The sequence below is a fragment of the Taudactylus pleione genome, unplaced genomic scaffold (assembly GCF_031769625.1).
Source record: "Taudactylus pleione unplaced genomic scaffold, aTauple2 ptg000519l, whole genome shotgun sequence".
Classification (NCBI taxonomy): domain Eukaryota; kingdom Metazoa; phylum Chordata; class Amphibia; order Anura; family Myobatrachidae; genus Taudactylus; species Taudactylus pleione.
The window spans coordinates 2,289,939-2,304,050 of NW_028284921.1; the positions used below are offsets into that span (position 1 = coordinate 2,289,939).

The following is a 14,112-nucleotide window of genomic DNA, read 5'->3' on the forward strand; positions in this document are numbered from 1 at the left end:
GCAAAAGGCCATTCAAGCCTTTACATCCACCTTTGCCTATGTTATAGGTGGATGTATAGGCTTGAATGGCCTTTTGCTGCTCCTCCATCCTCTGAAGCATATAGAGGGTTGAGTTCCACTGCGTTACAACCTCTTGCTTCAGGTGATGGCAGGGCAGGTTCAAGAGTGTTTGCTGGCGCTCCAGTCTTCGACACGTAGTCGCTGAATGGCGAAAGTGGGCAGAAATTTTTCGGGTCACCCAAAGCGTCTCCTGCACGCCCATATTGTTTTTCAGAAAATTCTGCACCACCAAATTTATTGTGTGAGCAAAACATGAGACGTGCTGGAATTTGCCCAGATGTAATGCCCGCATAATATTTGTTGGCGTTGTCATATTTCACAAATCCCCAGGAGAGTCTAAGTGGGGTAATCCATTGGGCGATGATTTCCCTCAGTTTCTCTAAGAGGTTGTCGGCGGTGTGCCTCTTACTGAAACCGGTGATACACAGTGTGTCTGCTTTGGAACGAGCTGGCGTTTCTGAGATGCTGCTACTGGTGACGCTGCTGTTGTTGTTGCATAAGGCGATACATGTACCCAGTGGGCTGTCATAGTCATATAGTCCTTAGTCTGCCCTGTTCGACTTGTCCACATGTCCGTGGTTAAGTGGACATTGGGTACAACCGCATTTTTTAGGACACTGAGGACACTTTTTCTGACGTCTCTGTACATTCTCGGTATCGCCTGCCTAGTGAAGTGGAATCTAGATGGGATTTGGTACCGGGGACACACTACCTCCATCAATTGTCTAAATCCCACTGCACTAATGGCGGATACCGGACGCACGTCTAAAGGCCCCCATACATCAGAGATTGATTGCAGCAATCGTGCTATTTGCAATCCATTGTGTATAAAAATCTTTCCCTTTTTCAATCGATTGCAGATTGCAGAATTGTCACAATCGATTGAAAAAGGGAAAGATTTTTATACACAATCGATTGCAAATTGCACGATTGCTGCAATCAATCTCTGATGTATGGGGGCCTTTACACCAACATAGCTGTCAAGGCCTCAGTTATCCACTTTGCTTCAGGATGAATGCTGTCGTACTTCATCCTCCTCGCTAAGGACTGTTGGAGGGTCAATTGCTTAGTAAAAGAAGTAGTGGTGTTCCTACTTCCTCTCTGGGATGATGAACGACTCCCAGCAGCAACAGCAGCAGCAGTAGGCGTAGCAATGCAGGATATCCCGAGGAATCCCGGATAGGAGAGTCAGTCATGCCAGTGACATGGCCTGCAGGACTACTTCCGATCCTGACTGAGGAGGAAATTGACGAGGAGGGAGTTGACGGTGTGATTTGCAGGCGCTTGGATACAACAGGACAAGGGGATTTAGGTGTCCCTGGACAGCTTACGGTCTTAGCCACAGTTTCTGAACTTGACGGTAACTTTTTATGAACGCGCTGCAGGTGACGTATAAGGGAGGATGTTCCTAGGTGGTTAACGTCTCTACCCCTACTTATTCCATCTTTACATATGGTACATATGGCAAGACAGTTGTCCGGAATTGAATAGAAATATTTCCAGACCAAAGAGGTGGAATGTTTGGTCTTCTGCCCAGGCATGACCGTGATGGGTTTTTTCATTCCACGGACAACTGTCTTTCCCTGGTGCCTGATTTAAACAAACCACATTACCATCAGAATCCTCCTCGACAACTTCTTCCTCAGCGCCAGTTACACCAATATCCTCATCTTGTTGTACTTCAACAGTGACATCTTCAATTTGAATATCTGCAAGTGGACTGTGGGTGCTCCTTCCAGCACTTGTAGAGGTCATGCAAATGGTGGAAAGACCCACCTCTTCCCATCCAGTGTTGGGAAGGTCAGGCATTGCAACCGTCGCCACACTTGGACTCTCCATGGGGATTTGTGAAATCTTAGAATTAGAAAGCACAGTTCTTTGCTGTGCTTTTGCCAGCTTAACTCATTTGATTTTTGTAGCGGAAGGAGGGCTTCCATCGTCATGTGAAACTGAACCACTAGTCATGAACATAGAGAAGGACCTTAGCCGTTCTTTGCCACTCCGTGTTGTAAATGGCATATTGGCAAGTTTACATTTCTCCTCAGACGATTTAAATTTATTTTTTAAGGTCATTTTCCTGAACTTTGCCATTTGAGATTTTATATGCCCTCTACTATGACATTGGGCATCGGCCTTGGCAGACAACGTTGATGGCATTTCATCATCTATGTCATGACTAGTGGCAGCAGCTTCAGCACTAGGAGTAAGTGGTTCTTGACCTTGCCCTATTTTATTTTTATCGGACAAATTTTTGTCCTCCATTTATGTTATATTGATGCACGTGCGGCTAAGGCGCACACAAACACAGAAAAAGATTTTTTTCTTTTTTTTTTGGAGCGCACTTTGGGGGTTACACCACCCTTCAACAGACGAGCTAGCCGGCCCTTGACCTATGACACAGGCGCACGCTTGGTGCTACTTTGTTGATGCACGTGCGGCTACAGCACACACAAGTCACAAACAGAAAAATAGATATTTTTTTTTTTCAGGCACTTTTTGGGTTACACCACCCTTCAACAGACAAGCTAGCCAGCCCTTTACTTATGACACAGGCGCACGCATGGCGCTACTTTGTTCATGCACGTGCGGCTACAGCACACACATATCAAAAACACAGAAAAATATATAATTTTTTTTTTGGAGCGCACTTTGGGGGTTACACCACCCTTCAACAGACGATCCAGCCGGCCCTTGACTTATGACACAGGCGCACGCTTGGTGCTACTTTGTTGATGCACGTGCGGCTACAGCGCACACAAGTCACAAACACAGAAAAAACACAAAACAATTTTTTTTCTGGCACTTTGGGGGTTACACCACCCTTCAACAGACGAGCCAGTGGGCCCTTTACTTATGACACAGGCGCACGCTTGGCACTACTTTGTTGATGCACGTGCGGCTACAGCACACACAAGTCACAAACACAGAAAAATAGATATTTTTTGGAGCGCACTTTAGGGGTTACACCACCCTTCAACAGATGAGCCAGCCGGCCCTTTACTTATGACACAGGCGCACGCTTGGCGCTACTTTGTTGATGCACGTGCGGCTACAGCACACACAAGTCACAAACAGAAAAATAGATTTTTTTTTTTTTCAGGCACTTTTTGGGTTACACCACCCTTCAACAGACAAGCTAGCCAGCCCTTTACTTATGACACAGGCGCACGCATGGCGCTACTTTGTTCATGCACGTGCGGCTACAGCACACACATATCAAAAACACAGAAAAATATATATATTTTTTTTTGGAGCGCACTTTGGGGGTTACACCACCCTTCAACAGACGATCCAGCCGCCCTTGACTTATGACACAGGCGCACGCTTGGTGCTACTTTGTTGATGCACGTGCGGCTACAGCGCACACAAGTCACAAACACAGAAAAAACACAAAACAATTTTTTTTCTGGCACTTTGGGGGTTACACCACCCTTCAACAAACGAGCCAGTGGGCCCTTTACTTATGACACAGGCGCACGCTTGGCGCTACTTTGTTGATGCACGTGCGGCTGCAGCACACACAAGTCACAAACACAGAAAAATATATATTTTTTGGAGCGCACTTTAGGGGTTACACCACCCTTCAACAGATGAGCCAGCCGGACCTTTACTTATGACACAGGCGCACGCTTGGCGCTACTTTGTTGATGCACGTGCGGCTACAGCACACACAAGTCACAAACACAGAAAAAGATATATTTTTTTCAGGCACTTTGGGGGTTACACCACCCTTCAACAGACGAGTCAGTCGGCCCTTTACTTATGACACAGGCGCACGCATGGCGCTACTTTGTTGATGCACGTGCGGCTACAGCACACACAAGTCAAACAGAAAAATATATTTTATTTTTTTTCAGGCACTTTTTGGGTTACACCACCCTTCAACAGACAAGCCAGCCAGCCCTTTACTTATGACACAGGCGCACGCATGGCGCTACTTTGTTCATGCATGTGCGGCTACAGCACACACATATCAAAAACACAGAAAAATATATAATTTTTTTTTTGGAGCGCACTTTGGGGGTTACACCACCGTTCAACAGACGAGCCAGCCGGCCCTTGACTTATGACTCAGGCGCACGCTTGGTGCTACTTAGTTGATGCACGTGCAGCTACAGCGCACACAAGTCACAAACACAGAAAAAACACAAAACAAATTTTTTTCTGGCACTTTGGGGGTTACACCACCCTTCAACAGACGAGCCAGCGGGCCCTTTACTTATGACACAGGCGCACGCTTGGCGCTACTTTGTTGATGCACATGCGGCTACAGCACACACAAGTCACAAACACAGACAAAGATATTTTTTTTGGAGCGCACTTTGGGGGTTACACCACCCTTCAACAGACGAGCCAGCCAGCCCTTTACTTATGACACAGGCGCACGCTTGGCGCTACTTTGTTGATGCACGTGCGGCTACAGCACACACAAGTCACAAACACAGAAAAATATATATATATTTTTTTTGGGAGCGTACTTTGGGGGTTACACCACCCTTCAACAGACGAGCCAGCCGGCCCTTTACTTATGACACAGGCGCACACTAGGCGCTACTTTGTTGATGCACATGCAGCTACAGCGCACACAAGACACAAACACAGAAAAAAAATAATAATTTTTTCAGGCACTTTGGGGGTTACACCACCGTTCAACAGACGAGTCAGTCGGCCCTTTACTTATGACACAGGCGCACGCATGGCGCTACTTTGTTGATGCACGTGCGGCTACAGCACACACAAGTCACAAACAGAAAAATATATTTATTTTTTTTTCAGGCACTTTTTGGGTTACATCACCCTTCAACAGACAAGCCAGCCAGCCCTTTACTTATGACACAGGCGCACGCATGGCGCTACTTTGTTCATGCACGTGCGGCTACAGCACACACATATCAAAAACACAGAAAAATATATATATATTTTTTTGGAGCGCACTTTTGGGGTTACACCACCCTTCAACAGACGAGCCAGCCGGCCCTTTACTTATGACACAGGCGCACACTAGGCGCTACTTTGTTGATGCACGTGTAGCTACAGCGCACACAACTCACAAACACAGAAAAAGATTTTTTTATTTTTTTTTCAGGCACTTTGGGGGTTACACCACCCTTCAACAGACTTCAAGACGAGCCAGCCGGCCCTTTACTAAGTTATGACACAGGCGAACACTTGGCGCTACTTTGTTGATGCATGTGCGGCTACAGCACACACAAGTCACAAACACAGAAATAGATTTTTTTTTTTTGGAGCGCACTTTGCGGGTTACACCACCCTTCAACAGACGAGCCAGCCGGCCCTTTACTTATGACACAGGAACAACGCTTGACGCTACTTTGTTGATGCACGTGCGGCTACAGCGCACACAAACAGAAAAATATTTTTTTTTGGCACTTGGGGGAAGCACCCCTGATGGACAGAGCACCCGCTGGCCAACACTACAGCACCCCTTTAGGAATACAGCCTTTATGGGACACTGCACAACACAGCCCAGCCAGCCCCTATGGACTTGGAGTGGACACAGCCCCTATGGACAACAGACTGCACAACACAGTCCAGCCAGCCCCTATGACAGCAGCACAACACAGCCCAGCCAGCCCCTATGGACTTTGGAGTGGACACAGCCCCTATGGACAACGGACTGCACAACACAGCCCAGTCAGCCCCTATGGACTTTGGAGTGGACACAGCCCCTATGGACGACAATAGCAGCACGACTCCCACCCTCCCTCTTTACTGTCTACAGCTGGAGTGAAAAATGGCGCAGACGCGGGGGACCTTTTACAGAATCCAAAACCCACGAGAATCCGACAGCGGGATGATGACGTTTTGCCTTGATTTCAGATCCGAGTCAGGCGGGAAAACTCGATCTTATCCCTACTGCACATGTACATGTACGTGTACAGAAGTGATGATAAAAAATTACATGTAAACTTACTACCTTCCAAGCAGTCCAGCTAGACTATACAACCTCTGTCGGTGTGTCATCCATACACAGTCCCCCTCTGGTGGCGTGTCACCCATGCACACTCCCCTTCTGGTGGCGTGTCACCCATGCACACTCCCCCTCTGGTGGCGTGTCACCCATGCACCCTCCTCTCTGGTGGCATGTCACCCATGCACACTCCCCTTCTAGTGGCGTGTCACCCATGCACACTCTCTCTTTGGTAGTGTGTCACCCATGCACAGTCCCCCTCTGGTGGCGTGTCACCCATGCACAGTCCCCCTCTGGTGGCGTGTCACCCATGCACACTCTCCCTCTGGTGGCATGTCACCCATGCACACTCCCCCTCTGGTGGCGTGTCACCCATGCACACTCTCCCTCTGGTGGCATGTCACCCATGCACACTCCCCCTCTGGTAGTGTGTCACCCATGCATCCTCCCTCTCTGGTGGCGTGTCACCCATGCACTCCCACTCTGGTGGCATGCTGTACACTGGTTGATACTGGACATACACTTAAGCAGTGGCGGCTCCAAAGGTGTGACTGCAGCGCAGTTCAAAATTTAAATAGGGTCCAGTCATACTGCAGTGTGCGGCTCTATCTATTCACACCGCTTATAAGGGCCGTAGCTAGGGTAGTGCGGCCGGTGACATCGCGCAGGGCACCACAGATCAGGGGGTGCTGTTTGGGCCTGTCACATTTCTGTTTATTATCATTCTCACTTGTAGCTTCCTCTTATTTCATCCCCAACATCTCCTGGCCTCCCCTATCTCTTCAATGGCCCTTCCCCATGAGGCCATTCCCCTTTTTTGGGTGCATTATGTCCCTTTGAAAAATGAGGGGGCGCCAATGCTCTTTCTGGCACAGGGCACCAAAAAGTCTAGTTACGGCTCTGCCTCTTACTATCTGTTTAGGTTTCCTTTCCTAGTTATTACTTATTACTGCAGGGTTCATCATACTCACCCTATATTGTTCATTACAGATACACAATTTATTTGTATCCTTTTCACATGCACAGAAAGAGCTGAAAGTAGTATACAAGATATTCAAACAGTATAATTGGAATTTACTATCTGTACATTAGAATATGTGTCTTGACAGTATGGGTCCATAAAGTAGGCAACTATTAGCACGCCAAAGTTTATTTTTTACGAAGGCGTGGGCCGCAGTGAAAATTTAAAACAGCACCCGCAGTCAGTGTAAAGCCCGGCGTGCCTTACAATGACTGCAGGTGACGTTTTACATTTTCTGCTGCATTCCGCCGGGAAGCAGCGTCATTCATTTAATAATTTATTTGTAGAAAAGTTATTTACTTATTTTTTTTATATATTTTATGCTGTCATTTATTAATTCAATATGAATCAACAGGTGATTACATTTTTTATTAAATTGGGTATATCACAAGCAGCACCCATCTCAATAGGACACACCCCTCTGAAAAAATCCCGGTGACGGGAAGAAACGCGTCAGGTACTCATTATCTTCTTTTCTCCAAAAACTCTCCATACAGCCGCAGCCCTTGCAGTCGCATATACCTGTATATGAAACTGGGATACCAGACTGGGTGATTCCCTGTTAGCTGATCATTGATCAGTGTGAATTGAGACCTGGCCATATTAACATTGGTATCCCAGCGAGAGGTTGAGCACCCCTACTTCTCACTAGTAGCGGAGCAACTTCGGCTCCATCGTTCTGCATTTTCTGACACCACACCCACATGCGTGAGAGACGCAGCAGCATCCAAACTGCAGTCGCGGCCAGTTGGCACATGCGTGAGAGACGCAGCAGCATCCAAACTGCAGTCCCGGCCAGTTGGCACATGCGTGAGAGACGCAGCAGCATCCAAACTGCAGTCCCGGCCAGTTGGCACATGCGTGAGAGACGCAGCAGCATCCAAACTGCAGTCCCGGCCAGTTGGCACATGCGTGAGAGACGCAGCAGCATCCAAACTGCAGACCTGGCCAGTTGGCACATGCGTGAGAGACGCAGCAGCATCCAAACTGCAGTCCCGGCCAGTTGGTGCATCTGATTACAGTGTTCTGAAGACGGGCACCGGGTTTTACATCCTGCATTCACCATTCTGGGAACCTTCTCATTCAGCATGTCAGGAGGCCCCAGTTACAGATCTATTTGGATGCCCTTTGGAATTCTGAGCATCAGCCGTATTTGGTCAGATCTCATTCATTCATGACTTTCACCACTATGTATACAAGTGTATCAAGCACTGATTCATTGTTGTTACTCATATGGGCTTAATAACGTTGACTACATAGTAGTCACTTGAATTACGGCTGCCTTTCTGCTCATTGCTCCAAAAAACATATACGCCATAGATTTCTCATATCAAAGGGTTCAAGGTTTTCAGCAGCATTTTATCACATTATGGGTTGAATTATTGCAGAACTATTGGATTTTCATTTTAGTGTTTTCAGCTATCATGATCTTTTAAATAGTTTTTTTTATTGTTTATTGCATTTGTATATATTCCTCCCTGCATTAGAACTGTTGCTGCAAGTTTCTGGTTATTGTTATATTACCATCTGTTATAAGGATTTGTTTTCTTTTTTTAAATCGTTTGACGTTGTTTTATTAGATTGTACACTATTTCAACATAATTACAGCAGTAATATTTTCATTCTTTAATAAGTTGGTATTGTTATTAAGGGAGTTGTTAAATACCGACAGTGGAACCCCGACGGACCTACATCTCGACTGGGGCTGGTAAGTAACCTAACCCGGGATTTCAATGCCTATCTTTAGTCCCCTGTCGCAGTGGCATCACAAGGGGTGTGCGGGCTGCACCTGGTATCACCCTACAAGAGGGTGACACCAAAATCCACACACTCATGCCCGCCGCCACACTTCTGCCTGCCAGGGCCGCCATCAGGAGAGGGGGACAGTCAGGATTACTGTCCCGGACACTTTGACACCTCCTTCCACCCGCCCGCCGCTCCCTCCACCGCCACCGCTACTACCTGTCCAGACAATCTGCCTTACTGGAGCCCTCTGTCCACCGTGAAAGAGCTGGGTGCCTGTCATTCCTCCTCTGCCTCTGTATAATAAAGTTTATTACCCAGCGCACGTGACGTCATGACGTCACACGCGCCGGATAATAAATTTTATTATACAGAGGTAGAGGGGAATTGACAGGCACCCAGCTCTTTCACGGTGGACAGCGGCACTGAAGAGAAGAGAGAGGAGCCGCAGTGACTATGGAGCAGCAGCCTGGAACAGAAGAAGGGTAAGACAGCATTGCATAAGGGGAACTGCATAATGGGCACTAATGGGGGCATTCCATAATGGGCTCTAATACAGGGGTCATTGAATAAGGGGCATTACTGGGAGCACTGCATAATGGACAGTACTGGGGGCACTGTGTAAGTGGCGCTATTACGGGGGCATTGCATAAGCAGCACTACTGGGGCACTGCATAAGGGGCATTACTGGGCGCATTGCATAATGGACTACTGGTGGCACTGCATAAGGGGCTCTAATACAGAGGGCATTGCATAATGGGGTCTTATACAGGGAGCATTGCAAAAGGGGCTCTTATACCCCCAGTGTATAATGGATACAACTGCAGTGGCATTGCATAAGGGGTTCTAATACAGGTGGCATTGCATAAGGGGCACTATACCGGGGGCACTACGTTGGTTTTCATTAATAATCACCCTTTCAAAATTCCATATAAGACTATTTTTTTTTCTTGTGGCTCACACTCTCTTAGACCTTGAATATTCGGCCCGGTTGGTATTTTGAGTTTGACATGCCTGGTACACACACACACTAAAATCTATAGATATACAGGGCCATAAGCAGAGGTGTGTGCGGCCACAGGGCTGGTTTGCCTGGGGTCGGTACTAGCCGTACCTGTAGTCTGCTGAAGACCGCACATCTGACTTAAGGTTTCTGTACTGTGTGGGAAGAGGGAGGGGACACTATTGCTGTGGGCATTGTATAAGGGGCACTACTACTGTGGGCATTGTGTAGAAGGGGCACTACTGTGGGCATTGTGTAAAAGAGGTCACTACTGTGTGTCGTAACATAAATAAGGGAAACTATGGTGTAATGTGCATCAGCAGCACTATGTGCAGTGTAATGTGAATAAGATTGTGCTACTGTGTGGCGGAATTTGAATTGGGGATAGTATTGTATGACCATGCCCCTTTCTTTTGAGATCACGCCCCTGTTTTGTGCCATGTGCCTTAGGCGCACGCTGTCCTTTTATTGATATATTGCCAAGGAAGGGAGGAGGGGGGTTCGTTCCACCTCTACGAACATTTTAAGCACTGCTACCAAGTCATAATGTCCGCCGGGTGCGCCCGGCATTCTGGGAGGGGCACAGTGTGACTGCTGGACTGGTAACGGGAAGAGTTTGTAGAGCTGCGCACCTTGGTCCCGATTTTTTATTTTGTTTGGTGGGGGGGGGGGTGTCACCATGCATTACAGCACCGGGTGACACCAACCCTAGTGACGCCTCCGTCCTGTAGGGCTGTCAGTGTCGGGATATCCCGCCCGCCGGTATCCTGACTGCATCATGTTAGTAAGCGCTTGCAAACTCACCTCTTTAATCAGCCATTTTCACAACCTCTTTCTACCTTATTACCACAACTGTACGCAGATGACTGAAATTTTATCTTCCTTCTATATTCAAAAAGCCCATGACTGGATCACATTGCCCCACCGAGCACTTTATTTTATTGCCTATTGGCTGCACCGATATGCACTAAGTCGCATTTAGCTACTTGAATCAAAAGTGTTTCACTATAGGTTATAAGGTTGCGAGCAGGGTCCTACTACCGCTCTGGCTTTTAATTCCCAGTCTGGTCTTATTGCCGTTTTTGTCTCCAATTGTAAAGTACTACAGATTATGGCCCTCATTCAGAGCCGTACGCTCTGAGCAGAGCGCACGCTCTGAATGAGGGCCGGGCTCCATTTTCATGGAGCGTCCTCCTGGACGCTCGTATAGCTGTGGGTCACCACCCACAGGCTATACGAGCGTGCTTTTTGATGGCCGCGATGGTCGAAACCATCGCAACCATCGAAATTGCGAGCCGGAGCCTGCGGATGAGGTTTTCAACCGCAAGCTCCGGAGTGATTTTGGCTCTATCAGAGCCAAAATCACTCCCACTGACATCACTAGTGATGTCAGTGGGCCGGCTTCTGACGGGAGGCGTTCCCGTGGGAACGCCCCCGTCAGGGAGGCACGCCCCCGGCACGCCCACCAAAGGGGGCGTGCTGTCAATCAACATTGACAGCACGCCCCCTTTGATCGGACACAACGAGCGAAGAACTTTCCTTCGCTCGTCGCGTCTGGCGCATGCGCACGACGGAGCTCCCTCCGTCGTGCGCATGCTCAGTGCATAACATCGACCCACTTGCGAGCGGACAGCCGCTCGCGAGTGGGTCTGAATCAGGCCCTATGTTAGCTCTACATACTGTAAATTTTGATTATAATAATAAATAATAATAATAATAATAGTAGTACAAAAATGTAAAAATAATTTTATTTAAACTTTCTCCAGTACAAGCCTTTATTAAACAGCAGGTGCATTTTTGGTTTAACTGATCATTGTGTGGTTTCAGTTATTCCTGTGGTTTCATAGACAGTTTCATATAACGACAATGACTATCCTGACAAAGTAAACTATCTACAATGTATAATCATGCTTCCGGTAAAAAAATGCAATGTCTCTTAGGAAACATATTACAAAGTTCCCTTTCTAACCTAACTTTCTTACAGTCAGTCATGACCATTGAGCACTTCCATATTGCTCCATGTAACAGGACAGTAGGAGGGATCTAGCCACAGCTGTAATCTTAGGCTGTTATCAGAAGCTTGTTAAGGGATACACAGCTTGTAATGGTGATTGATGTTTCCCTATCACACAAGAAAGTTTCTGTGCCCGTGCCACCATTGGGCAAGCAAGGTTTCTCATGTGACAGGGATACAACAATTTAATTGAAAGCTTTGTGTCGGGATTGTTTCAAGGGTAGAGATGAACCAAATCACTGCAAAATATCACACTAATCAAGTTTTATGACTGAATATGCCATTTCCCAGAGCTGACACAACCTATGGATAGAGCTGGGATGAAGATAATCAATTCATTCTTTTGTGTGGTATAGCTGGGATAGGCCTGGGAAAAATTCTGGGTCACATTCTGGCGAACAAATGCAGAATGAGGCAAATATTTGGTTTAACATGTTTCAAAATATCTCTAAAGGTGCATACACACACAACAATCTTTTGAACAATTATCGTTAACGATATCGTTTATCGTTCAATCGTTGAAAAAAATCGTTCACTTTCTGAGTGAAAACGATTATCGTTCATGCGCGTTCTCGTTTGTAGTTCAGTCAGATTGGCCAACTCAACGATTTTTATTAAGTTAATATGCAAAAATCGTTTGTAGTACAAAAAAATCGTTCATTACACTTTAAAAAATCTGACAGATAATCGTTCAGAAAATCGTTGGTAACAAAATCGATGTGTGTGTATGCAGCTTAAGTATTTAACGTGGTGGGCCCATCATTCAGTAAAGCTACACCAATGGATTAGCCAAACAAAGGTTGTTTTTTTTTGCAAATAATTTTTTTTCTAAATCTGTAAGTAGAATCATAATGATTCCAAGAAGCCCCTTTGACACAATAGTGTTCAGCTATCAGGCTAAAAATATTTGTTTCTCTCCAATGAGTACTGAACGATCGCATGCAGCCCCTTCTATGCATTGGCACGCCTGTGTTTTGCCAACCACTCCCCGTCACAACCCCCAAACGCTCACTTCCTGTTAACCACTTTACAATGGTCAGCGTAGTCACTGCGATCGCAGTCGAGTCTTCGCGCACTCGCACTGCGATGCATATGCAGAACGCAACAATCGGCCGATTGCGTGCATAATCGCAGTTGTAATCGCTAATGAATCAGGCCCATAGTTTAGGCTTCTGAGCAGAAAGTGTGTATTGTTTCTCTAAAAATGGAATTGACTAGGGGGTATATTTACTAAAGTGCAGGTTTGTAGAAGTGGAGTTGTTGGCCATAGCAACCAATCAGATTCTACTATCATTTATGTAGCACCTTCTAGAAGACAATAGCTAGAATCTGATTGGTTGCTATGGGCAACATCTTCACTTCTAAAAACCTACATAATAAATATACCCCTAGGGGTCTATGTACAAAGCCTTGGGGAGAGATAAAGTGGACGAAGATAAAGTACCAACCAATCAGCTCCTAACTGACATTTTTCAAACACAGCCTGTAAAGTGAGTTAGGAGCTAATTGGTTGGTACTTTATCTTCGTCCACTTTATCTCTCTCCAAAGTTTAGTACACAGACCCCTTAGGAAGAGGTTTATCAAACCTTCTATAGAGGACAAGTGGAGATGTTGTCCATAGTAACCAGATCAGGTTCTGGCGGCTATCATTTTACAGAATGTACTAGATCACATGATAGCTACAATCTGATTGGTTGCTATGGACAACACCTACACTTGGTCGCTTTAGAAGGTCTCATATTCACCCCCATAAACCCTACTGCACATAACAGTACCTTGCACAGTTTTCAGGGTACACAAAGCATGTACATGAAGTAAAGAAATAACGTAATAATAAAGCCCACACGTAAGCAATGAGCTTAGCAGGAAGCCTGTAGGAGAAAGCGAGAGAGTGACGCTGCTAAATATGAAATGGAGGAAGATGTACACTGAGTGAAAAGCTGCAGTACCTCTGAGACATGTAACTTTAACAGGATCCAGAGGGCGTCTTTCAGGACCAGAGTCTCCTGACTGCACTGACCTTTTCCTTTTCCCAAGGCCACATGAGTATTTAAGCTCATCTGTTGTGAAAACAAATCTTATGAGATATCTGAGAAGCCGCCTTCCATCTTTCTTGGAGGAGTTGACTGCCTCGTCCCATTGCTTACTAGTGATGAACACTGGGTAGTTGTTCAACAGCTGTTTGCTGCCCTGTAAAGTGAAAAACATATAAGAATTATTGACAGAGATGAAGGGAGGGAGAGAGAGAAAGCGAGAGGGAGAGAGAAAGCGAGAGAAAGAGAAGGCGAGAGAGTGAGACAGAGAAAGCAGGGAGAGAGGGCCTAATTCAGACCCGCTC

General features: G+C 46.4%; 1 protein-coding gene across 2 annotated transcripts in view; it reads right to left on the bottom strand.

Moving 5' to 3' along the window:
• BEND4 (BEN domain containing 4) overlaps positions 1 to 14,112 on the bottom strand; it is a 130,315-nt gene that overhangs the window by 14,929 nt on the left and 101,274 nt on the right. The window contains exon 4 of one of the 2 annotated variants that reach the window (XM_088450543.1): positions 13,724 to 13,964. In XM_088450543.1, coding sequence (XP_088306669.1) covers positions 13,724 to 13,964 — 241 coding nt within the window. The remainder of the gene's footprint in view (positions 1 to 13,723; positions 13,965 to 14,112) is intronic. The other variant, XM_088450544.1, reaches the window with a different exon arrangement.